Source organism: Hemicordylus capensis, chromosome 3, assembly GCF_027244095.1.
Source record: "Hemicordylus capensis ecotype Gifberg chromosome 3, rHemCap1.1.pri, whole genome shotgun sequence".
Taxonomy (NCBI): Eukaryota; Metazoa; Chordata; class Lepidosauria; order Squamata; family Cordylidae; genus Hemicordylus; species Hemicordylus capensis.
The window spans coordinates 342,976,667-343,003,402 of NC_069659.1; the positions used below are offsets into that span (position 1 = coordinate 342,976,667).

General features: G+C 46.6%; 1 protein-coding gene across 11 annotated transcripts in view; it reads left to right on the forward strand.

Moving 5' to 3' along the window:
• Nucleotides 1-26,736, forward strand: part of LOC128351531 (calcium-activated potassium channel subunit beta-2) — a 504,933-nt gene that overhangs the window by 466,632 nt on the left and 11,565 nt on the right. For 9 of the 11 annotated variants that reach the window (XM_053311133.1, XM_053311141.1, XM_053311138.1 and 6 more), the window contains 2 exons: nucleotides 13,751-13,921; nucleotides 24,077-24,272. In XM_053311133.1, coding sequence (XP_053167108.1) covers nucleotides 13,751-13,921; nucleotides 24,077-24,272 — 367 coding nt within the window. The remainder of the gene's footprint in view (nucleotides 1-13,750; nucleotides 13,922-24,076; nucleotides 24,273-26,736) is intronic. The other 2 variants (XM_053311135.1, XM_053311144.1) reach the window with 1 other exon arrangement.

A 26,736-nucleotide genomic window follows, 5' to 3' on the forward strand; every position in this document is an offset into this window, starting at 1 on the left:
TTGACCAGCATAAAATAAACATTTCACAGTCAAATCGATTTAGGTGGTAAATTCTTTGCGTATTTTACAAACAATATAGCAGAACTTGGCCACACTGCCAGAAACCGATTGTTTAAAAGTGGACAGCAGATAATTCAAATAAAAATCATCAGTGTGACCAGGAAAATTCTTTAACAAAGGAGAAATAAAATTTAAACGGGCATCCTTATAAAAAGCGCGATAAATAATCATGTGAGCGGTAGTCTCTATGTCACCCGAGGCACAAGAGCAAGTATGAGCCGAATATGGCAACTTTTTGAACTTCCCCTCTAGTACCGCAGTTGGAAGTGCATTGAGGCAGGCAAGCATCAAAGCTCTCCTAAATTTTGCAATAGGTAAGTTCTTTAAATATTCGGCAGGTCTAGTACTAAAGAGTTGATTGCCTGTATACAATCCTCTCGGCAGCTTAGCTGTATGTCTAATTGCACGAACGGCTTGATCATATCCCAGTCTAATAAGTTCTTCCTAGGGAAGGCCATAAAACTGAAGTTTTGATTTTAAAGCTGCCTTCCATTTTGTGGTATAACTATCTGTCAATGCTGGGGGGGACGGGACTGTTGTAAAAAAGCAGCTATGGATCAGGAATATAGGCCACAGGGAAGGAGGGGGTAACCCTTTCCACCTGTGCCTTTTCCCCATAGAAAATCACATCCCCAAAACTGCTATTTGCACCCGAAGATGCTACTTGCAGCAAATGGTCACTTTGGGAGCAAAAAGCAGCTTTGGGTGGCAATACTGGGAGAGGAAATTGTCCATAGGGAAAGAGTCCACATGCTCTGCTTGCACACCAGAGCCCCAATCTGCATCTTCCCCAATTGCTTTCTTAAACCAAAGAGATGCTTCCAGTTCACTTCCTGGGTTAAGCCTGCCTCTCAATGGCAGGCTTAATGTAAAGTTAGCTTGGCTCATGTAATACAAGAGAACAGAGGAGTGTTGGGCATGCACCAGGGTTTCCATGACCCCCAGGGGCATAACTATGATAGGGCAAGGGGAGACAGTTGTCTGGGGGCCCACTGCCTTGGGGGGGCCCCCAGAGGCAAGTCACATGATTGACTCCCCCAGCTGAGCACCTGCCCGGGCTTCCTTCAGTTGTATTCATCCTCCAAAATTGATGTGGGTGTTAAGACCTGGAGCTACCAGAACAGCATGTCTTTCTCTAGTACCGTTAAGTGACTTGCATCATCCACAATTTACAAAACCTTTAAAAAAATAATTTAGGATGATGTTCTATTGTGGCACATAGTGACAGGGGGCCCCATTTTAAAATCTTATCTCTGGACCCACTCCAACCTTGCTACGCCCCTGGTGACCCCCATTCTTATTACCATTACACATGCCTCCCAAATCCCCCAGTGAGCTACTGGAAAATCAAAGGCCCTCCAGAGCAGACACCAGCTCAGCATAGAAGCATGTGAAGCTACTTTCTGCTAAGTCAGAACCTTGGCCCATCTAGCTCAGTATTGTCTACACTGGCTGGCAGCAGCTCTCCAGAGTTTCAGACACGGTCTTTCCCAGCTCTGCCTGGAGAAGTCAGAGAGTGAACCTTGGCCCTTCTGCATGCAAAGCATCTGCTCTGCCACCGAGCTGCAGCCCCTACCCTAAATAAAGATGACCTCCTTTCCTCCATTGTTTTAAAAATGGACAGTGATTAATGCCGTCTTTTAAAATATCATCTGTTTTAAAATGGACAATGAAACCCCTTGCATACCATCCTGATTTCCAGACAGTGTCTCCGTTTATACATTAGTGGCAGGCAAGTTCTCATGTGATGGAGGCACAGGCAGGTGACCCTCCACAAGGAACCTTAAAAAAAACATGTGATCTGGGACGTCCATACAGATACCCATTCACCCTAACTCTGTTCACTCCATTTGCAAAATATCTCTTCTTCCCTTTTCACAAGGGAAAAAAAACTGTTTCGAGTGCGACTTCTATGGGATTGTGTATTGGAAGCCCACATTTTGAGAGACCCAGTGGTGGAGACTAGAGATGCCCCTTTGTTCTCCACCAAACACTGTTGTGTACAAATTCAGTATCGCCTCAGTGTTCTGAAGAGCTCCCCCTTGCAGCTTTTTTGCCTTGAAATGCTTTTCTTTCATCCATCCATCCATTTGTTTATTCAAATATATAGCTCTCCCCATCATGAACACCCGCGGCGAGTATCAACGTATGAAGAACTAATAGATCCAATTAAAATAGATTGCAAGCACCTAAAACCTAACTCCCACTAGACCCCGAACCCTCTACAGATGTTTTCCCAACCCAACCCACCCACCCCCAAAAAACCCAAGCCTGCCAAAAAGATCTTACAATGCCCCCCAAAGCATTGTAAAGGCATAGACCTGAGCATCTCCTGAAGAAGAGAATTTCTTAGTTCCGGAGGACACAGCATGCAAGAAGGATGTCTCTCCACAAACACATGGATGATAAGACTGTATACCTTACGCCCAGTGGCAGCCCGTGAAGCGCTTCCAGGGGGGCGGCGGGAGACACCTTGAAGAGTAAATTAATTCGGTGCTCACCTCTGCCACCGCAGCACCTGGACGCTGTTCGGAGCCACAACGTGCCAACCAGCAGCCCCTATGGTGGGGGAGCACCTCCACCACTCACCTGGCTTCCACAGAGCCGAGCCCCCGCCAGCGGTCAGGTGAGTGGCGGAGGTGCTTCCCCACCATAGGGGCTGCTGGGTGGCATGTTGCAGCTCCAAACAGTGATCAGGTGCCACGGAGGTGAGCAGCGAATTAATTTACTCTTAAAGGTGCCCCCCTCCTCCAGAGGTGTGTTCACGGGCCGCCACTGCATACGCCCTACTAACTGTAGAGTTTCGGTAGATCACAGACTGGAGACAGACAATTTATTTATTTTTTAAGGGTCATTATTATTTATTGTCAAGTGACTGAAAGTGCTAGGAATTGTACAAAAATTATAATTGATTTGGGGGATGTAGCTCCTGATGGCATGGACTCTTAGCACCAGCAACCGTATTGATGACGAGGGGCATTAGGGGTAGAGACAGCCAGTGAGGGCATTCCCCCTCGGACTATGCTTTCTCTACTCTGATTCTCCTTTGTTACACTGATAGTCTCAAGTTTCATTCTCTCACCTAAGAGAGAGACTTCCGTCTTCTCCCCTTCCCCCACTTCCTGTATGTCGCTAGCAAACAGGTCTTATCAATCTCCCTGATGGATTTCCTATATAAACTACTTTATTTGGAACTTCAACGACAGGTTTCCAGACAATATTCATTAGCAGTGCTCCCTTACCTGAGCACTTCCATTGTAGCTGTAGCTGGGGCAGATAAAGAATTCTCCCCTCCTGAAACTCTCTCACAATTCAGGTATGATAGCAGCAGGAAGCAGTAGAGAAGGAAAAGATAGGAATAAAAGCAGATAGAAAATTCCTTTTCCAAACTTTTTCCAAGAAGAATTTGCCAAAAGCCTGAATGAAAAGGAAGGAGGGGGAGAGCATGAACATTACATTTATGAGGAAGATAGGCATTGTGAAAGTTTATTAACATTTATTAACGTTTATTAATCAGATTTGTTTTATTTTTTAGCTTAATATTTTAATTGTGTCATTTTTGCAGTCTTGTTCTTAAATTCTGTGTAAGCCGCCTTGGGATTGTTTCAATGAAAGGCGGCATATAAATTTAACAATAAATAAATAAATAACTGCAGACTGGCAATTCAAAATACCACAAAAGAAGAAATTGTAGACGGAACAGGAATAGTTTTAGGTTGCTATGAAGCAGAGCATTGGTCAGAATTAGGAGGAATGTCCAGACACACACACATACACATAAAGAGAGAAGAAAATAAATTAGTTAAAAAGTCATCCTAGAAGAAAGTAAAGGGAGATTGAAAAGTTGAAATGTGTTTGAGAGAGGTTTTATGTTGAACAGTGTACACAGAGAGGTTATTCTCATGTGCAGTGGAAACCGGGCTAAGGGAGCCCAGCCTGGTTTCCATAGCACGTGAGAACCGCCAGGAGTCATGTTGCTCCCAGTGGCAGTGCAGCGGCAAACCCTCTTGGGTAGCCTGCCACTTAACCCGGGTCTCGGAAGCAAGAGCACCCCAAAAACAGGTTAGGTGATTGTGTGTCGGTGCAACACAGCTCCACGCCGCAGCGACTCATGAGTAGCCCCCTGACAGGGAGGCTACAACAAGCCTCCTGGCATCAGGAGGCTCCCAAGAACTCGCAGGGGGCATTCTGGGACTTCCAGGGGCCAGGAGGCCCCCAAATCCCGCAGCCCTAATGAACTCCATGATGGGACTGGTAGTCATCTGTGCAGTCGATCCAGCCACCCAGGGAGGGCTGCCCAGTCATCTGCAGGGAGAGCAGTTCAAGCTCACTCTCCCCGCAAACCCATTCAGACTCTACACACAAATCGTGTGTAGAACCTTACAATTTCTTTTGTCACTCTTGTAACTATCAAAAGGGGGGCAGATTACACAATCCCTCTTCTAGCTGTGAGGAGTCCTATGTAGGCTGCCACCACCCACTTTTTAATATGAGCAGATTCACCCTTCCAAGGGAATGTTCTGAGAGAGTAAAGTGGAAAAGCCCTCTCTCCCGAAAGGCTTGAGCAGTCTTAGGCTTTCAGGAGCGTGTGACTCTGGCAGGACCCAATAAGGAATGGCACTCTTTAACAAAAATAAGGATGTATTAATAATTGGATGATCAGGAAAGCTATAGAGGCATCAACAATTGCTGCTTCAAATCCCTTCCCCAGGAACTACAAGAACCATGCAGTCAGATCCAAGCACTTAAACAAAAATAAGTTCCCTGACATGTCTAGCTAAACTGGTCCCTATCTTACTTCCAGGTAAGAAACCCCCAGTTGATTCCCAGCCCAAGGCTGTTAGGCTCCCTTTGTCTTACAGTAGTTGCTGATCAGACCTCCTTCACAGGCCTCCAGGGAAGAATGGAACTCTAACACACCCCTCCCTCCCCTACTTTTCTAAAAGCTTTTGTCCAGTAAACCCTGCTCCACCTTACTCTGGATTGGGCCACAGGGATTTGATTCTCCCGGGCTTTCTTCCTTATTTGGAGAAGCCCACCCAGCAAGCAATTCCTCTTATTGAGCCCTAGTCCTCCCTCAAGCCTGACTATCGCTACACCTCTGTTGACTCTGCATGAACAGACCTGTTAGGTTTTTAAAACACTGTACAACCTGGAATCATGTTTCTCAGAAACTGGGATGAGTGTATGCAAGTTAAGGAGTGATCCCTCTTTGAAACTGACTTCAGCCCTTTGAAGTAACTGTTGTCTCTTTCCAGCTTTAGAGAACACAATAGGACCTAGAGAAGCAGATAGTATTTTTGATGTGTTTGGCCCAAACTGTTTATACCGTAAAAAGGCAAGACTAAAACCAGAGATATTCTGGTTACTTGGCTAAAGATCCACCAAGATTGTAGGCCATCCTTCACAACTGGTGTCTGTAATGCAATCTGAACCCACAGTTTCTCATAGAGACCAGGCATTATCCCCATGGCCCATTTCAGATTGGCTTAGAATAACCCATGGGGAGTGATGGCACCAACATAAGCGGGTGGGCGGTGCTCCCTGACTTATTGTTTATTGGGCCTGCGTGAAGATTCGGCCAAAGTTGGATACTCTGCACAGTCTCCCAGTCCATGCAGAGATTTCCTGTCTGTGGTTTGCCCAGTGCTAGGGGTCTCCTTTAAGGGAAATGGAGCCCTCATGAGGCCCTGCACCATCTTGGAAGGCATGCACAGAAATCTCGGAAGAGCACAGTACTGTGTGAAGGTCAGCACACTGGGAAATGGCTCTCACATTGAAGGTGTTTTGTCAGAGGGGTCCCCACTTGAAAAATAGTGAAGAATAGATCACTGCCTCATATCATTGGTATAGGCCACTGGTTAGCAATTAGTTTTGCTGGAAGGGCAACTCTGAGGAGGAACAGATGAATATTCGTGGGGTGTAGTGGGCTAGTTTCCCTCATGCCCCGTAACCACAGCCATTGCTCCCTTCACACATGCTTCTTATTCTTTGGTCAGTCTGGTCAATCTGACCATCAAGTGGATGGTCAGATTGTAACTTTCAAGGAGTGCCAACTTTGGCCCAGGAGCTACTAGCTGCAGATCCCAATGTGGATATTCAATGCGTAGGCCTTGGCCCACCTTATGGCACAACGTTTCCAAGGTAACCAATCAACAAGCTTCTTGTAGAGACTGCTGTGCCTTCCAGAAGTGTGCTAGATCATGTCTGATGAGTCCAGGGCTGTCCTTAGAGAGCTCTGGTGGGGTGCAGGGCCCAGGGCAAATCAGTCAGTGCAGAGCCCCCTTCCAGTTAATTCTAACGGGGGGTTAAAAGAGCGGGGCCAGGAGTGGTCACCCTGCTTGCCATGCCCTAAGGATAGCCCTGGATGAGTCTTGGAGGCATCAAACAAGGTGCAGTTCCTTCTGGTTCCTGGCAGTTCCAGTTGTTCCCCTCTTTCACCCATCTTGTCCCAGGGCAGGATGGGAAACAGAGGAGCAAATGGAGCTGCTGGGAACCATAGTCAGCTACACCTCATCTGGTGTGCCTCTAGCTCATCAGGACAAGCTGCTGCTGTGGCATCCTCTTTGGATGTAGGTTAGACAGATCACCTTGAAGACTGATGCTTCCTGCAACGTATGTGTTAGTGTGCTTGTTTGTTCAACTTTTCTCTGTGTATTTCATGGCTTGTAGGCCCCTGTAGAAAAACGCTAGGAAGACTTTTCAATTAGCTGTTTTGTTTCTCAGTCATCCACTGGAATCACGTTTTTGTTCTGGCAACACTGTTGACTGATTGCGCAGGGCCCCTGTTATGTCTAGAGAATGACACGAGTCATGCTGCGCTATGGGCTAATGTTCCAGAACCGCATGACAATTGCTGCTGCTTCTGACTGCTCTCATTTGGGAAAGACGCACATTTCCAGAGCAAGCCATCACAGCTAAATACATTCTGATAAATAGCAATACCCAAGTGACACTTGCTTATTTTTTCACATCAGTTCTCCAAAGGCAATGAAGCTTGCCTTGCACAGTCCAGCATAAGTTGCGGGAAGGGGGAGAAAAGATTTCCCACAGCATTTTAAAAGAACAACTCTAAAAGGCTGTATCAATGTTTTCTTTCCATCTGGGAAAAAAGTTAGCATGTTGTTAAGAAGCTGGGGTATGTTTTTTTAAAAATAAATAAATAAATAAATGCCTAGAAATCTCCAGCAGCAAAATAGAAATCAAGCACACCAATTTGGGGGAGGGAACGAAAGGAAAAGCCTCAAGGAAAATCATTGTCAACAATAAGAATAAAATGAAATCGTAATGAATGTCTCAGACATGTTCCAGAGTTCTAAATAGGAACATAGACAGCTGCTATATACTGAATCAGACCACTGGTCCATCTAGCTCAGTATTGTCTACACAGACTGGCAGCAGCTTCTCCGAGGTTGCAGGCAGGAGTCTCTCTCAGCCCTATCTTGAAGATGCTGCCAGGGAGGGAACTTGGAACCTTCTGCATGAAAGCCTGCAGGTGCTCTTCCCAGAGCAGCCCCATCCCCTAAGGGGAATTTCTTACAGTGCTCATGCATGTAGTCTCTCATTCAAATGTAACCAGGGTGGACCCTGCTAAGCAAATTCTTTCCTGGGACAATTCATGCCTGCTACCACAAGACCAAATCTCCTTCTGAATAAGGCTGCAGTCCTATGCATACTTAGTTAAGAGTTGGCCCCACTGAACCCAGTGGCTAATATCCAGACTAACAAAACACAGGTGGTATGTGAGAAATGCCAGAGCTTCTGGTGATTTCTCAACTAATGCAGCAATGGCACTCGTGCAGGGGCATGAATTTTGACCTCCCTTTCCCCCAGAAGCACTCTGTAGGGATGATCATGAACCATTTCGGAGGCTCTTTTATGGACCTCCGAACCAGTTTGAAAGTTTGGCGATTCGGCTGGTTCAAAGGTGGGGGGATAGCTTTTAAGGACCAGGGCTGGTGCTCTCACCCGCCCCACCCCCCACCAACCCAGCCATGTTTCCCCCATCGGTGCTGTGTTAAAAACCGGTCCCACAAGACGGCAGCATACCTCCTTGCTGCCCCAGTGCACATCAAACCAGAAGTACCCCCAGAAGTACCCGGCGCGCATGCACACAATGCGTATGTGTACGTGCACTGGGTACTTCTGGGGGTACTTCCGGTCTGACGTGCACCAGGGCAGCAAGGAGGTATGCTGCCACCCCACAGGACCATACTGTAACACTGTGACAGTGGGGGAAATGCGGCAGGGGGGTGTAACAGCACCCTCCCCGGTCCTTAAAGCTATCCCCCTGCCACCTTCAAACCGGCAGTCGCCGGTTCTGTGCACACCCCTAGCACTCTGTGCCACCTGAAAATATTCCCTGAGGGCTGTGCAATCCTCAAGGATATATTTTTGGGTGGCAAAGAGCACTTCCAGGAGAAGGGGAGGTTGTTGGAATTCATGTGCACACCCCTGCACAATTGCTGGCACTGCATTAGTCGAAACCATCAACACTACCAGCACTTCTCACGTAGCACCTGTACTTTGTTAGTGTGGATGTCAGTCAGTGGGACTTATCTTTGAGTCAACTTGCACAGAACTGGATTGAGGCTTTTGATTTACTGTTTTCATCCACACGCCAAGTTGTTTTTTTTAAAAACTCTGGGAAGTTTCAAAAGCAGTTTGTGGAGAGCTGCTGTTTACAGAAAACCATTCAGAAGTCCACTGGTTCAGCCTGTCTAACTAGATTGTAAGCACAACCAAGAAGAGATGCAGGTGCTCCTACAGTACTGTCAAGTAATAAGGAGAAGCAGGGATGTAGCAAGGTCATAGCGGACGCTGGGACAAGATTTGAAGAAGCCTCCTGCCTCCACCAGGCAGTGGCTACTAGTGCCAACCTGTTGGGATGTCTGGCCCCAACTCTGCACCAGCCACTCTCCAGTCAAGTCAAAGTGGACCGATGATACCCTTAAAGGAGCCGCCTGTTCTTGCTGGGATTGGGGCAGCTCTGCTTCACTGAGCTGGTGCCAGAGAATGTGAATGGAGGAGAGCAGCTGGCATGAGTTGGGACTCAGCATCCCCTGGAATAGTAGTGGGGGCGTTGGGAGATAGTCCCCCGACACTTGTGATCCCTGGACATCCACCCTCCCTCAGTCCCCAGGGTACCTATGCCTCTGAGGAGAAGCGCCAACATTCCAAACAAATAGGAATAAACGTTGTATGACTGTAGTTCTCTGTATGGTATAATCAACATGCATAAAGGGCTAGTGATCCCTATATTTATAGAGCACTATCTTGTTCAGTGTAGGGTTGCAAGCCCCTATTTTGCTTTTCCTACCAGTAAAAACATGTGCTGTCGGGTTACCAGTACTGGGCTCATAAAAGCCATTGCATTCCAGATTCTGACAGGCTCCGCCCCTAATTTGTCACATTCCAACAGACTCCACCCTGACCCACCAGATTTCATTGTAGTTCCTCCTCGATCTAGCATATTCCTCCTGGCTCCATGATCCTGACCCAACAGTCTCTGTCTGCCTACTGTGGCTTGGTCCACAAGGCCTCATCTGGCCCATAAGGCCTCATTTAAACCAATGTTGACACGCCTAGTTGAGCTGTAAAAGATTTTTGCTTTTTCTGAAAAGTAGCACTATAGGACTGTCAAGTCGAGCCTCGTTCTGTTTTTATATTCTGGTATTCCCATTTTCAAAGAAATTGAGTGACCTTTCACTGAAATCCCAAGAAAACTGAAGCTGGCTATGTTATAGAACTGAAGCTGTTATAGGCATACCATTATATGAGCTTATAACTGGTTCCTGTTTTATTTGTTTGTCTGGGTTTCTAGAATTTTTATATATACTAGCCGACCCCCGCACAGAGCATCTGTGCGCTCCTTGGGGCCGGCTGTTTCCCCCTCTCTCTCCCTCCTGTCCAGTCTCTACTCTCTCCAGCCCCACACTCTCTTGCCCTTCCCCCTTCCATTCCTCCCCCTCCCCCGCCACCTGGACAGAGCCGCGGCGGGTGGGCAAAAAGGATCCCTCCGGCCAAAAAGGATCCCTCCAGCCATTCCTGCTCCTGGGCGCGAACAGGAAAGCCCCGCTGCCCATTTCTCTCTCGCCCCAGACTCCAACGGGTGCCGGGGCTGCACCCCACCACCCATTTCCCTCCCATCCCAGGCTGCAACAGGCACGGGGGCTTCGCCCCACCACCCGTTCCTCACTCACCCCCTCCAGCACTGCCCAGGCCAGTGCCAGTCCGTCCCGCTGCCTCCTGCCTCCCACCCACCCGGCCCGCTTTCCCCCCCCCCCCCCACTGTGGTTTCTGGCCTGGTGGCTGGGCCCACCGCCACCTCCCCACTGCTCCCGCTTCCCCCATAACACAGCCGCTCCAACGCAGCCGCCGCCACCTCCGCCTCCACCTTGCTCAGGACGGCCAGGCCTGCCATCCCGCCGCTGCCTCCCACCCCCGACAGACAGGCTGGGCTTTGCCGCTGCTGCCTCCCCATTACCCAGGCTGGCCAAGCCTGCCATCCCGCCACTGGCGGCCAGCCGAGGCTGCCTCCTCAGGCCATTTTGCACCCACCGCCACCAATTTCCCCCCTGCCCCAAACTCTCTCGCTGAATGCCAAGAGCTCTTGCAAGAGTTCTGCTGCCAAATTCTTCAGGACACACATGGCGGCTAAGCATATTAAATATATAGATATGCAGATATATGGATTGCTGGCCTGATTTACTGCAGTAAATAACAGTCTCATAAATATAAATAAAAGTCTCATAAACATAATGTTAATGGTCTAATTAGATTCATGTGCAAAATAGTATATATTATGACACTCCAGTTCACATGACAGAGATAGTGTGATCTCTCTCTTTCGTGATGCTCATAATGTCATGAGTGAAATGTGTACTCCATTCAGAGGCCATTGTATATATTGTATAAATTGCAGTACCTTCTCCCTTATTTTGAGTGGGAAGAATCACCTCATCAAAGGACATTGTATGTACATACAGACCTCTGTGTGGAGTCAATGCCTCACATGTGACATTACAGGTGTGATGAAGTGGAGTGGTACACGCTTCTCCTTTCTTACTGAATTTGGGGGTCTTTGCTCCACTTGACCTCCGATTCAGGATATGTTTCTAGCCTGCTAAATACTCCCAAGGATAAAAGAATCTCTTGTTTTGAAAGTGACTTCTGTTTTAATACCCTGAGAAACAAAAAAGGAAGTGTGCTAGGAAATAGTTTATTAAAAGGTAGCCCACACATTTGGGGTGTGGAATCCTTCTTCAGAAGCAGCACGCTTCATATGAGGTCAGAACTACACTGGCTGGCATACTGCTCAGTGTTATGTGTGTGTCGTGACACAATGTTGCATGGCTGTGTGACACAAAGATAGTGCTCGCTATTGAAAATAGTGCTCACCCATTGTACAACTGTGTTTACACAATTCTTACAAGCAGTGCAGCAGCACTCCTGTGAAATGGCATGAATGTTACATTGCAATGCACATGTAATACTGCAGTATGTCAGCCAATGTTTCAGAAACACAAGGCTGGTGCCAAAAATGACAACTCTGTGCTATTTCTCATTCTGTATGTTGAACAATTCATAATGTATAGTTCAACTTAACTTTGTAAATGATTTTCCCTTATGTCTGTTTTATTGTTTGACATTCAGACAAAGGAAGCACCAGCATGTCCAGAAAAGCACTGATGCTACAGGGTTCTACCCAGTACTTCTGCTGAGTTCTGAACTAATGCAGCACGCACGCCCATGAGGGGTTCAATTTTTGCCAGTCTCCCCTTCCCCCTTCCACAAGCACTCCTTGTGGCCTGAAGGTAGGTCCTTGAGGATCTGTCGTAAATCTGTCAGGCTAGTCAGACTAAGCATAACAGAGGCAGTAGCAGAACAGCAAAATTCAACAGGAATAAATTCTTCAAAACAAGTCCAGTCCGAGTCAGTCCAATAAATCCAACAGAGTCCAAAGCGAAATCCACAGGCAAGGTCAACACAGTCCAGGGTCCAAACACGGTCAAGGCAAAACAGGAACACAGCCGATTAGCTCGCAGAAAACTATTGTTGCTATCAGCAGGGTATCTATGTTACAGGCGTCTTAAATAGGCTGAGCCCCCGGTGCTGTTAATTAAGAGATGCTGAGTCAGCAGCTCTGCCTGTTCTACGCATGTGGCTTCTTAGCTCTTGCTGTCTCTTGGATCGGCGCCTCTCCACAGCTGAAACTGGTTGCGCCTCCTCCACAAGAGCTGCCTCACCCGGCTCTAACTCATCTTTTACTCTCTGTGCATCAGACCCACTCTCCTTTGCAACCTCTGGTCCTTGCCCACCCTCCTCTGCTGTCAGCTCTGTCTCTACCTCCAACTGTTCCTCGGAGTCTTCCAGCATGCCCATGACAGGATCATGCAGCCCTCAAGGACCTATGTTCAGTTCTCAGGGAGTACTTCCAAGGGCAGAAAAGACTGACGAAAATCCCTGTCCCCACATTAACACCAAAGTTGCATTAGTCTGCAGCACGCTAGCACCACTTCTATTTCCAGTGCTGGTGCTCCCTCAGTCTAGATGCCAGTCACTATCCATAAGAGTTCAACTTCATTGTGTGCTAATGTCTTTAGGGCTGTTCAGATGTTCCCCAGTGCATTCAGTGATCATTTGGAGGAGGGCTGTGCCTTCTGACTACCACCTGCCCCATTGCTGTGTGCATTGACCATTCTCCCAGCCACACATTCTGCATTTTTGTGTAGGCAACTCTGCACACATACAACTGGGCAATCAGTGTTCTCAATTAAGTGGAGCATCCCAATACAAGTAATGTCACTTACACACAAATGCCAAACGTGCAGCCATCGGGGGAGGGGAGAAGAAGAGAATAGCCAGTGGAAGCATCACTGTCAGGAGACATGGCCAGGAGGTATGATCCTGGTCCCCTCCCCCCGCCCACACACACACACTGAGCAAATGAACAGCCCTAAGACGTGCTGTATTTTCCTATCCTTGTTCATCATCATTGGCTACATGGTTGGGGTCAGGAAAATCCACAGCATAATATGATAGGGACATAAGATAAATTGAACTACATGTTATGGATCAAAGAGAGAAAATCAAACCAGAGCTGTCATTTTTGTCAGCCACTTCTTGTTTCTGATAATGTGTACAATTCCAATAAAACCCCTCAGGTGGGTATAATTTAAGCATCACAACCTAAAGTTCACTGCAGTTTTTGCAAATCTACTATATTTACCTGAATCCATGATTAGGTTTTCCCCAAGTACTTACATGTTAAAAATCAGAGGGTCATGTTCAATTCAGAGTCCTCTGCTTTTGGTGGGAGCATATAACTTGTATTTGACCTCTGTTTTTAAAGGGGCTCATCTTAAATTCAGAGTCATCTTGTATTCGGGTAAATATGGTGCTCTCCTAAAGTTGAATTATTTCCAAATCCCAAAGACTTTTACAAGAACACAAGTTTGAGCACCTCTGTTTTAAAATATTTCACTGACAAAAGTCCACTTTATATTTTGGTTGTTAGTAATTTTTCTCTACCAGGTCGAAGCAAATTATTTAGAAAACATCACCTGCGGAAACCTTAAAGCCTTGCTCTCCCATGAGGCAGGCCATGGCGATGGAGCAGTCAGTCCCTTTAGAGGGTTTATTGATTAAGTGTGAACTCCACATAAGAATGTATTGTTTTCAACCTCAGAAATATTTACCAAAAAATCAGGGATCATGATCTACTGGACAAAAGGAAAACAGTCACCGCTCTGAAAGCAGGAGAAGACCGAGCCATACTCCTTGGACTGACGATGATGGTGTGTTCCATTATGATGTACTTCCTCCTGGGAATCACACTGCTGAGATCATACCTGCAGAGGTAATTCTTTCTTCCCTTCCCCCCAATAATATTGTTCTAAGAGCATCTGAAAACTGGGATGAAACTAGGGAGAGATATAAGAGGTTGATTAATTGATTGATTTAGTGCCGTCAAGTCGGTGTCGACTCTTAGGGACCATATGGATAGATTCTCTCCAAGATGATCTGTCTTCAACTTGGCCTTTTAGCTATCTCAGTGGTGCATTCATTGCTGTCATAATTGAGTCCATCCACCTTGCTGCTGGTCATCCTCTTTTTCCTTCAACTTTTCCCAGCACGATGGACTTCTCAAGGGAGCTGGGGTCTTCGCATAATGTGTCCAAAATATGATGGTTTAAACTGGTCATTTGTGCCTTGAGTGAAAATTCTGCATTGATTTGTTCTATGATCCATTTGTTTGTTTTTCTGGCTGTCCATGGTATTCTCAAAAGTCTTCTCCAGCACCAACGTTCAAAAACGTCAATACTTTTTTCTTCAGAAGGTTTCCATCCATAGAGTGTCATGGGAAAAACCATTGTCCAAACGATTCTAATCTTTGTAGGTATAGACATGTCATGGCATCTAAAAATCCTTTCCAAGACCTTCATTGCAGGCCTTCAATAAGAGATAGTGACGGCATTTACTCAAGCAAAAAATGTGTTCTACCCAAGTTTGGCAGCTCTGTGTGCTCCCAATTTTCAGTTGTGTGTGTGAAAACAACTAGGTAGGAAGTGATTGTGTGGAAGCAAGGTAGGAGAGAATCCTGTGTAGCTTTTCCTCCTATCTTGCTTCCGCACTGTCACTTCTCCCTCCTCCTACCTAGTTGTTTTTGTACTCACACAACCAAAATTTGGGAGCACACACAGCTCCCAAACCTGGTTAGAAGAAAGTATTCACTTGTATGCATGGCCTCATTATGTCTGTGTGCCTGAAAAGCATTTGCATTTTTGCACAAATTCTGATTTGTAGGGCTGCAAGCTTTAATCAGCTTAAACTGGTAGATTAATCAACTTAAGCATCGGTTGATTAATTAGTTTATTTAATAGCTGGGGCTGAGAATTAAAGACACACTTTGTTGATGCTCTTTGTGAGTTGGTGTGCTACTGTGTTAAGGATAGTCAAAGATTAACGATTACCTTTCTGTCTAACAATGAGTGATAATATTTAAGTATCTCAGAAGGGTATGAAGCTTTGTTTTTATTTTATTTACAAATTAAATAGAATTGCAGGAAATTTCTGTTTGCAGATACAAAGTTAGAATAGTCATTCTAATACATAATAAAGAACTAAGTCCATTTCTCTAACAATGAAGCAGATGCACCCTGTCCATTTGTTCCTTGAAATTGTTAATTTATCAAGTTCCATAATATTCAAAAATCTTAATGAGCCATTCTATTACAGAAGATGTTGAGAATGATTTCCAGTGCCTGGTCAGGGCGACTACCCTTACCAAAAGATTCAGTATTAGCACTCCATCAGAGGAGCAGTGGCCCACACTTTCTGCAGCGCTATGAGAGCAGAACAAGGGCTTCATCCTTGCAGAGCAGATGGAAAATAACCACATTGAAGCCTTGCTCTACAGCCCAGCATGGGTGGAGTGGGGGAGGCGGGTTTTGGTTTTCCCCTCCTCCCACCAAAAGCTCTTTCCACATCCCTGAGGGCAACAATCACAGGAGGAATCTCTCCATGAATCTAGGCCCATTCACATGTCATAATCAACACTTGTACAATGAGTGTACAGCATACACAGGTACAGATTTGTACACAGGTACAGTCATTCGCATGTTATGCTGAATGCAGAAACAGAAGTACACTTCCTATCTGTACCATGCATTTGAAGGGTCTGTTTCCAGGTTCACTTTTAAAATGTATAGAGGTACATCATTCACACAAACACATCTATAAGTGTACAGATATCTGTATACTTGTACAGCATCATATCTGAATCAGGCTTATAACCTCTCTGTAAACCAGGGCTGCTTGACTTTGACCTTCCTGCAGATGTTGGCCTACAACTCCCATAATCCCTGACCATTGGCCACTGTGGCTGGGGATTGTGGGAATTGTAGTTCAAAAACAGCTGGGGGGCGAGGTTGAACAGACCTGCTGTAGACAAATTTTGTTACCATGGACAGCATTCAGGGTGCACTCTAGAGGATGCTGTTTGCAAGTATAGCGTCCCCAGTTTTCAAAGCGTCTAAACAGGGCTTTGAACAATTCATGATGCATTTGCTAATTCATAATATATAGATACATTTTTGTAACTGACAGAGGACACTTTTTGCAATAACAGAAACATGGACACATTTATGACAAAAATGGTATTGAGCTTCTAGTGTGGGGATTTAGTGTTCGGGACTAACTTCATATATATGATCTCCTTCATTTGTCATTGTTTAGCCTTGGATTAATTGGTGAAGCAGAGAAATGAAAAGCTTTTGTAGCCTTTTCCCTCACAATATGGGTTTTTGACTAATATCCTTATCGGCTAATCTCTGTTCCACTGAAGTCTATAAACTACTGAGCGTCTATCGCTGCAAAACATATCCCTGGCCTAATTCAGCAGGGAGCGGCAGTAATCATCACCACGGCCTCAAGAAACCATAAGCCTTCAAATGAAAAAAACTGGAAGTTTAATTTGTAGAAGGGATCAAGCTATTTTACAGCACTTTGAGGTGTTTTCCTTCTCTTTCCACTGGGCTAATACCTTCCTCTTCACAAGTGGGGATCCTGCTGATCCGTGTAATAATTCTACTAGGGAAGTGAGACACTATTTTATTTTACTTATTTATTTATCATGCAGGTAGACTTTGTTATCTGTGGGGGTTCCGTTCCCTCCAATTTTGATGGATAATGAAACCATGGATAATGAGACCTTAAATCAATGGTGGTGGGTTAGGTTCCTGTAGGGCAAGAAATGGGGGGGGACCCAATAAAAAGGCAGAAATTGGAGAATCAACATACCATGCATGCTCTGCAGGTTGCCATCTGTCCAGCAATGGCCCCCCAAATCCTCAACTGTGCCACGTTTCCATGAGAAATCACGGGGGGGGGGGTAGGAAAGAGGCACAAAATGGCTCCAGTCAGCAAAATGGTGGCTGGAAGTGACCTCAGAGGTCATTGCCAGCAACCTAGGAACAATGGACAGCCAAAGTTTAACCTGTGTATACAAGCCCAGGTGCACATGGCCCAACTGTGAATGTGCAAATAACTAAGTCCACCTGTATTTATATACTGCCTGGTATATATCTTTGTAGGCGGTGGGCATATTCCAAATTACACCATAAAAATAAAATAAAATAAATTAAAACATTTTCATAGAGTAAAACAATTAAACAGTTTAAATTAGTTTTAATTAAAAGCCTGAGAAAACAGGTGTGTCTTAAGGGTCTTTTAAAAATCAATCAGAGATGGAGAAGCTCTTAATTTGACAGGGAGTGCATTCCAAAGCCCTGAGGCAGCCACAGAGAAGGCCCAGCCCCGAGTTGCCACCAGACAAGCCGGTGGCAACCATAACTGGACCTCCCCAGATGACAGGCACTCCTTTGGTCAATGCCCTGGACCTAAGTGCCCTGGACCTAAGCCATTCCAGTGCCCTGGTCCTAAGCCATTCAGGGCTTTATAGGTAATAAGCAGCACTTTCTATCTCACTTGGAAACATAATGACAGCCAGTGCAATTCTTTAAAAATCAGTGTTATATGGTCCCTTCAGGTTGTCTAAGAGACCAGCCTGGCTGCCGCATTCTCTACCAGTTGTAGTTTCTGGATTATGTACAAAGGCAGCCCCACATTGAGAGCATGGAGGGAGAGCAAGGGAAAGAAATGCAGCCATTTGAACTGTTGTATGATCTAACTTTTCTGAAGTTCAATATCCAAATCCATACAATTCTCCCATTTCTCTTCTCCCTTCTCTCTTCAAATGGAATTAAAACAAGGAGGGGGAAAGGAAGGAATAGTTTAAAGTCACCAAATCAAATCTATCCGGAAGCCAACCCCAGAGTGACACATGCTGCGCTCCTCAGATACAGATGCGTGTGTACACATCGGCAGACATAAACGGAAAGGGGGTGGTATAGATATATATGTGTTTTTACTTTGGAGATTTTGGACTCTAATGTCATTAAACTGTCCAATCCACTCCCCCTACTGAAACCAGTCTCATTTGTGCCCAGCCATGAAGGAGCTTTGAGGTTGGGATACCATGGGGCAGGAATGCCAGAGGTAGGGATGCCATGGTTGCAAAAGTGGGGGACCCCTCAATATTCCCCCCACAAATAAATGCACCCAGCCAGCAATCACTGGGTGGAAATGTGATCCAGAGGGCTGGGGCGGGCCCTCTGGTAATTGGGCCATGCTCCTTTAGCACATGAAGCCATGCACAAGGAGGGCTCCAGCCGCCCTTTTGATTGGCAGCCCAGATCCTTTGAACCCTACCACTAAATAGTAGCTCCACCCCTGTTCCAGAAATGGGTGTAGCTGACATATCAGCCAAAGCTGAGAAAAAGCGCTCCAGGACTCTGCCTCAAACTGAGAAACCAGAGAGAGTTTTGGATCCAGGAGCACTCCCAAGCTACACAGCTGATCTTTCAGGGGGAGTGTAACCAAATCCATAACAGGCAGATCTAAACCATCTATTGACCCGCCACAATCAGTACCTCCATCTTATTTGGATTAAACTCATTTGTTATCCCCCATCCAGCCGATTACTGCCTCCAGGCAAGCATTTAGGGAAGTTATGGCATTTCCTGATGAAGTCGATAGGGAGAAATAGATTTGGGTGTCATCAGCATATTGAATACACCCTGTTCCAAATCTTCTGATGATCTCTCCCAGCTATAGCATAGTGGTTAGAGTGTTGGACTAGGACTGGGAAGACCCGAGTTTGAATCCCCATTCAACCATGAAACTCACTGGGTGACTCTGGACCAGTCATGTATCTCTCAGCCTAGCCTACCTCGCAGGATTGTCCTGAGGAAAAGCGGGATATAAATGTAAAAAATAAAATATAATAGTATTTCATGTAGAAGTTAAAGAACATTGGGGACAGTTTGGAGCCTTGTGGAACTCCATGCTTTATTCCTTGCTTTGCACAGCAATAGTCTCCAAGTGGCACGATCTGGAATCTACCCGAGAGGTAGGAACAGAACCATTGTAGGTGCCACCTAATCCCACTTCTCTCAGACGACCTAGGATACCACAGTTGATGGTATCAAAAGCCGCTGCGAGATCCAAAAGGATCACCAGACATCACCAGCTGTGACATCCAGGAGTCAAACTGAAACTGAAGAGAGCGAGGATCAAACCAGATCTTAATGTGGGGAAGCAACCAAAACTGAGTCTAGGGCTTCTAGCTAATTTGTGTAAGCCATGCAACTCTATCTGGCAAATGGCCAGCCTGCGGGCAGCATGGCTCTCCTTAACACCAGGGTGGAGCGGGATGGGAGAGGGAGAAGCAACGAAAGCTGCCAGGAACCAGAGGCATTTCCTCATTTGGCCCCCCACCCCTGCTCCTTAGGATGAGCTACTACTGAAAGTAGGGGTGTGAACGGAACTGGTTCAGGCAGTACGATTTGAATTTGAACTGAACCACCCAGTCCATGAACCGTTTAATTAGAACTGGCGGCAGTTCGGTTCATGCTGTCGAACGAGTCAACCCAGTTGAAGTGATTTGCTTGTAAAAGGGAATCCTTACAAGCAAAGGAGGGATTCCCTATCTAAAAAGGGTTTCGTGGGCTGGCGAGAGGGTGCGAGAGGCTGGTGCCAGCTCCACAGCACTGGCTCTGCAGCACCAGCCCCTCAGGGGGGAGCACCAGTAGGTCCGAGGGGCCACCACCACTGCAACAGCCGGTAAGTTGCCCTCTCACCCACTCCCCAACAAATCCCTTTATAGAGAGGGATCCCCCCTTTGCTTGTAAAGGAAAATCCTTACCAGATTCCCCCTTACAAGCAAGGCAATTGAACTGGGCCAAACCAGTTCAATCCAAACCAGGCCAGGTTGGGTTCAAACTCAGACCAGCCCCCTCTTTTGGAGGGCCAGTCCAGTTCGAGCTCAAACCAGTAGAACAGGGCCTTTTCTCATCAAACCAGGTTCAATTCAAACCAGTTCTGCACAATTCAAACCGGTTCGGCACACCCCTAGGACAAAACAGGCATCATGAAAAACCGGAAAACTTTCAAGGAGTTCCTGAAAACAGGAATCATGCCTGGTAAAGAGGTGGAATTGGAATGTGTGCTCTGTACCACAATTCCTGGTTACGGAGCCTGTGGGCCACCGGTTACTGACCCATCAAGACTTTTCAAATGACCTCCTGAGTCTCTGTGTCTTCTTCTTCTGGTACTCCACACATTTTCTCGCTGTTTGCTGTGACTACCAGCCCCTGGTACACATGGATGCTATCATAAGAAAATGTGGCAGCCAGGACTGGGACCCACAGCCATCAGGAGTAGCAGGTCCATGTGATGGATCACAACTTCCAAGGCAAAAGTCAAGGGAAGGACTGTCTCCTTCCCTCCTGCCCCATCATTTAATTGGATAATGTCTTCGTAATTCTGTCTGCCATGATCACTAGGAGACAATGAGACTATTCACACAATGGAGGAAAACTGGGCTAAGGGAACCCAACCCGGTTTTCCTCCATTGTGAGAACCACTGGCTAGCCCACAAAAGTAGCCCTCCCCTTAAACGAGGTTAGTGGAACGAGTGATCCGCTAACCCAGTTTCTTTAATTGTGAGTTGGCGCGGCGCGGCTCCTGGTGTCAGGGGGGTCTCGTCATTGGGGGTTTCCTCAGAATGCGTAGGGCATCCTGGGATTTCTGGGGAATGGGCGGCCCCCGATACCGGACGCCCCTACTGGCTCTGTGATGGAGCCAGTAGTCATGTGGGCAGCCGATCCAGCTGCCCAGGCCTCGACAACAGATTGAGGCAATTCTCACGACTGCCAAAAAGCAGGTTAAGGGAGCCTAGCCCGCTTTTCGGTGACTGTGTGCTGCAACGGGAGCCATGCAGCTCCCAGCAGCATACCCCGCTAATTCCCCCTCCCCTTAGCCCAGGTTAGCAGAGCAAGCACTCTGCTAACCTGGGTTTTTTGGTCGTGCATTGCTGTGGCGCGGCTCGGGGGTCTCTCCAGAATGCCCAGTGCGCGTGTGCAAGGCATCCTGGAACTTCCGGGGGGCACAGCCCCCAACCCTGCAGCCCCCGCCATCTCTGTGATGGAGCCAGCAGTCGTGTGGGTGGCCAATCCAGCCACCCAGGAGTGCTCCAGTGATCGTCTGCGGGGAGAGCGGGCTAAGCCCTCTCTCTCCACAAACCCCCTAGAGGCGAGTCTCACTGATCGTGAGACTTGCCTCATTGACTGCTGGGAGAGCAGGCTTGACTCGCTTTCCCCACCAAACCCCTCTCGGCTCTACACACCGATCATGTGTAGAGCCTCAATGTGCAATATCCTTTGCCGGAGAAAGAGTTAAGCCTTTGGAGAGAAACCTGACTAGAAAGCCAGTAGTATTTACATTTCAAAATTGCTCCGTTCTTAGGCAGCCTTAATTATCCATCTCTGCCAATTACAGTTAAGGTCAAATTACTCCTCTGGAATCACAAGCAGTGTTGGCGTCTACATGATACTTTATCCATGGATTATCAAAGCACCATAGTAACCTGAAATTAATTAAACCTGACAACATTCCAGTGAGGTAGTGTATTGGGGATTTTATTTTTATTTTTTTAAGATGGCTTTTTTTAAAGGCTGGGCAAATGCAAGGTTTATCAATGGTTCTTAGTTACAGCAGCTCAGTGGTCAAGGCAGTATACCTTTGATTACCAGATGCAGAAATACAATGGGTGAGAGCAGTATCTTCATGCCAATGCTGAGCTGAGACACAGGAATCTGTCCTGCAAACACATTTGCAATAAACAGGCTCCTGTTTTGGTAATTCTTTGCACTTCTTGGCAAAATAGTATGAAACTGTTCACGGGGTGGAAAAGAAAATGTGTCTTTATTGCCAGTGCAACCAGATCAATCCTTGCTAAAATAAGCAGTATTTAAACTAGTATTTGGGCTGTGGGTAGATGTGCGTTGAGATGAACCGTGCCCCTCATGCGATTAAGAAAAGGCACACCAGGAGTGGGGGGAAGGACATGCACACCACAGCATAAACACATCCTTATCATAGGGAACACAGGAAGCTGCCTTCTACCGAGTCAGACCCTTGGTCCATCTAGCTCAGTATGGTATACACCACGGATTCTCAACGTTGGATCTCCAGATGTTATTGGACTTCAACTCCCATAATCCCCAACCAAAGATCACTGGGGCTGGGGATTGTGGGAGTTGAAGTCCAATATCATATGGGGACCCAACATTGAGAATCCCTGGTCTATACAGACTGGCAGCAGCTTCTCCAAGGCTGCAAGCAGGAGGCTCTCTCAGCCCTATCTTGGAGATAACAAGATAGGTGATATCTATCTTGATAGATGGGTGGGAACTTGGAACCTTCTACATGCAAGCATGCAGATGCTCTTCCCAGAGTGGCCCCCATCCCCTAAGGGGGGTATCTTGCAGTGCTCACGTGTAGTATCCCATTCACTTGCAAACCAGGGTGGACCCTGCTTAGCAAAGAGGACAATTCATGCTTGCCACCACAAGACCAGCTCTCCTGTGTGGGTGAAGAATAATCCAAACAGGCCCAGGGATTAGATGAACTGGAGCAATAGCTATGGGTGTCAGAACAGCATCCCTCTCGCTCACCCATCTTACAGTTGTTTGTGAACGTCTAACTCAAGGTTGGACAAACTTGGGCCTCCAGCTGCAGTTGAACTACAACTCCCATCATCCGGCTGGGGGTGATGGGAGTTGTAGTTCACCAGTAGCTGAAGGCCCTTGTTTGATCACCCCTGGTCTGACTGATACTTCAGAATGCACCATAGTTGGGAAGCATGGAGAAGATACCAGAAGTGACTGCACATGTAGGCAGTTCTGGCTACTCTATTCTCTGGGGCCTTTCTCATGATCAAGTATGAGGATGGGTGGGGAGAAAGCCTTGGAAAACTTACCTCCCCTGAACATGATCATCCTGTTGGTTCTGGGCGCACAGATCATGCACCCAGATGCTCCGCCGCTGCCCCTGGCAGCGCAGAGGCATGGGGGTTGGGATGCATTGTCCTGGTCCCCAGAAATCCCACAATGCACCATGCAAGGAAATCCCACAATGCACCATGATCCCCACCCCCCACCCCCAGTGACAGGCGAGAACCCGTCAGTGTTTCAGTAACAGTTGAAAGCAGCCAGGCCTGACACTCGGTCAGGTAAACAGGGTTGAGGAAGTGCTCCCTTAACCTCATTTAATAGGCAGGCTCCCTAGGCAGGTTTGCTGCCGAGACGCCACTGAGGTGCCACCAGGAGCCAGACAATTCCTGGAGGCTCCCATAGGCAGCCAAGCCCAGACTTAAATGCCCTAGCTCATGCATTCTCAACCTTGGGTCCCCAGATGTTGTTGGCCTTCAACTCCCATAATCCCCAACCAAAGGCCATTGGGGCTGGGAATTATGGGAACAGCTGGGGACCCAAGGTTGAGAATCCTTGCCCTAGCGCATTCTTGGCTACACATGACAACAGCCTTTATGATTACTTGGAGGATGGAGTCACCCAACCTGCCATGCAGGGGCGTAACTATAATAGCGCAAGGGGAGACAGTTGTCTGGGGGCCCACTACCTTGTGGGGGCCCCTGAGGCAAGTCACATGACTGACTCCCCCAGCCACGCAGCCGCCCGGGCTTCCTTCAGTTGTATTCATCCTCCGAAATTGATGTGAGTGTTAAGACCTGGAGCTACCAGAACAGCATGTCTTTCTCTAGTACCATTACATGACTTGCATCATCCACAATTTACAAAACCTTTAAAAATAATTTAGGATGATATTCTATTGTGGCACATAGGATGTGTGTGTATGTGTATGTGTGTGTGTGTATACACATACTTCAGTGAGGGGGCCCCCATTTTAAAATCTTGTCTCTGGGCCCACTCCAACCTTGCTACGCCCCTGCTGCCACAGTTTTAGCGGGCATTCTCATGCTAGGATTATACAGTTCAGAAGAACAGGAATGTGTGAAGCTCTTAGTGAAAAACAGTGCTTTTTGTCCTTTTCTTACTGTGCTTTGCGTAAACTCTCTCTCTTTCCTCCCCAGTGTTTGGACGGAAGAGACACAGTGCACACTCCTCAATGCCTCCATCATAGAAACCTTTAACTGCTCCGTCAGCTGTGGTCCAGACTGCAGAAAAATGTCTCAGTACCCCTGCTTGCAGGTGTATGTCAATGTATCGTCTTCAGGGCAGAAGTGCTTACTTTACCATACAGAAGAGACGATGAAAATTAATTCTGAGGTGAGAACAGGGAATATATTTCTTTGCAGATCATTTCCCAAAACCAACAGAGCCAAACATGTTTGGGGGTGCTCTATAACTGCAGACAGAGCTGATCAGTCCATGCATATTCCATGAATGCCTCTTTACAAGTGGAATCAGGTTAATTTGGTGTGGAACTCTCTTCTCAATAATGTCTGCTTTTGTTTTTAAGGCAAGATGCTGGCCCTGATGCTTATACAGATATATTGAACCTGTGCACAAAGTAGTTGAGAAAAGGCTCTGGGGCCATAGGGGTTAAACCTCTGTGTTAAACCAAAATTTTGGAATCCATAGGTATTCACAACAGGAATGAGGACTGGCATAGAACACAGCTTTAATAAGCCAAGTGATTCTACAACTTGCTACAATAGCCTCAATTCCTCCTGTGCTCTGGCTTGGATCCTCAGATGTTGATGGACTACAGCTCCCATTATGCCCAGCCACAATGGCTGAAGGCCATAATAATTTGGTACTAACCCAGAGGTTCTCAAACTTGGGCCCAGATGATGTTGGACTACAACTCCCATCATCCCATCAGTGTTCCCTCGAATGGATTTCCAGATGTTTTTGACTACAATTCCCATAATCCCCAGCCAAAGGCCACTGCAGCTGGGGATGCTGGGATTTGTAGTGAACAACATCTGGAAGTCCCTGTTAGAGGGAACAGTGACTCTCAGCCCCAATGGCTTGTGGTGGGGGCTAGGAAAACAATGCAGAAATGAAGGATTAGAACCCCTACATCTGCACCATGTTCCCATCATCTGCAGTGGGTCCACATCAGGATCCATTGCAGCACCTAATACAGTGTATAAAACAAGTAATAAACTAGACAAGGAGGCAGTGTGTAGTGATGGGCTTATGTTTACTTGTGAGTAACAGCTGCACAGGGCTGAGATTCAGATTGGGGCCACAGTGCAGAAATAGAGGGTGTATAACCATTTGTTTCTATGCTGCTTTCCTGCCTCCAATTGCCCTCCAAGCAGCTAGTCAGTCCCAAAATTGCTGTTGACCCCTGCTAACTGGGCAAAGAGGCACCTTTTTAATGTGGTGATTCTCTCTATTTAGCAAGGGGAGAGTAACTGGCCCTATCCACCCCCAGCACAGTATCCCTCCAGTGACTGTTGCTGGTGCCTATCTTCTGTTTCTTTTTAGACTGTAAGCCCTTTGGGGACAGGGAGCCATCTAATATATTTATTATTTCTCTATGTAAACCACTTTGGAAACTTTTGTTGAAAAGCGTTATATAAATTGTTGTTGTCGTCGTCGTCATCACAAATGGCACTTTCAAGGTTAGGTAGCCTCTTTGGAGGGGTAAAGGGTGAACACTCCACCCCCAGCATGGTGTGGTCCTGATCCAACTCATGGTCCCACATGGCTTCTACTCGTGAGTAAATGTTAAGCTCACAGTTAGTTTGAGCCTAAAACTCATGCAAAATGATTCACCTGCTACAATCTCTTATTTATCCTGATGTTTCAACTGCTCATCCCAGAGATTCAAGCCAGGTAATATATCCCACAAGGGCACACATACAATTCCCAATTAAAATAGACTTAGCAAGCCGACTACAATACAGTGATACAGAGTTTAAAAATATTTAAACAGACATCGCATCTTCCTCTGGGTTCATTATCCAATTCGTTGAAAAGAAAACTGATGTAATCAACTCAAAATGTCTCGTAAAGCAGGGTTCATCTGCCCATCTACAGAGATAACCTAATTCATTAAAATGGAAGATCCTGCAGGTCAGTTCTGAATAAAATAAAATTCAGAGGGTCTTCTGATTACAGATATGATCAATCAGTTTCCAGCCAATATGCAGAAGAAAAAAGAATTAAAAGCCACATCCCCAGCTAGCTAAATGATCCCGTTGAAAATCCAGCCAGTCCAAGCCAATTTAAATACACTTCCTTTTATGCTGAAAATGTAAATAATGTTGCAAATGCAGAGAGTGTGTGTGTGTGTTTTTCCACTAGACTGTAAGTGTATCTGTGCTGACGCAACACTATTGTGCGCATCACGGCCTCATCCTGTGATGCGCAGCTCTTTCTCCAGATGGCTGCTTGTTTGTGTAAAGGGACACCAGAGGTCCCTTGACTTTGCACTGATGATGTTCGGGCAAATGCTTCTGTTCATTATCTGTCTTCAGTCACTCAGAGATATAGTCCTAGTTACGTAGAGATTTAATTGCCTGAGATAGGGCGAAATCAGATACTGGAACACAGATCCCAACGATTGTCAGCAGATGTATAATTGCAAACGCCTGCACAATGACCTTGCATAACGGCCTGTTTTGAGATATTGCGCTGGCACAGTGGGAGATCTACCCTATCCAAGCACATGTGCTGGCGTAATTATTCGTAGGGCCTTTCCAGATAGTTGCTTTATTGCTCCATAAGCAATAGTTGATTTTCAGTTTGTACGGTAGATTCAGTATCTAGAGCA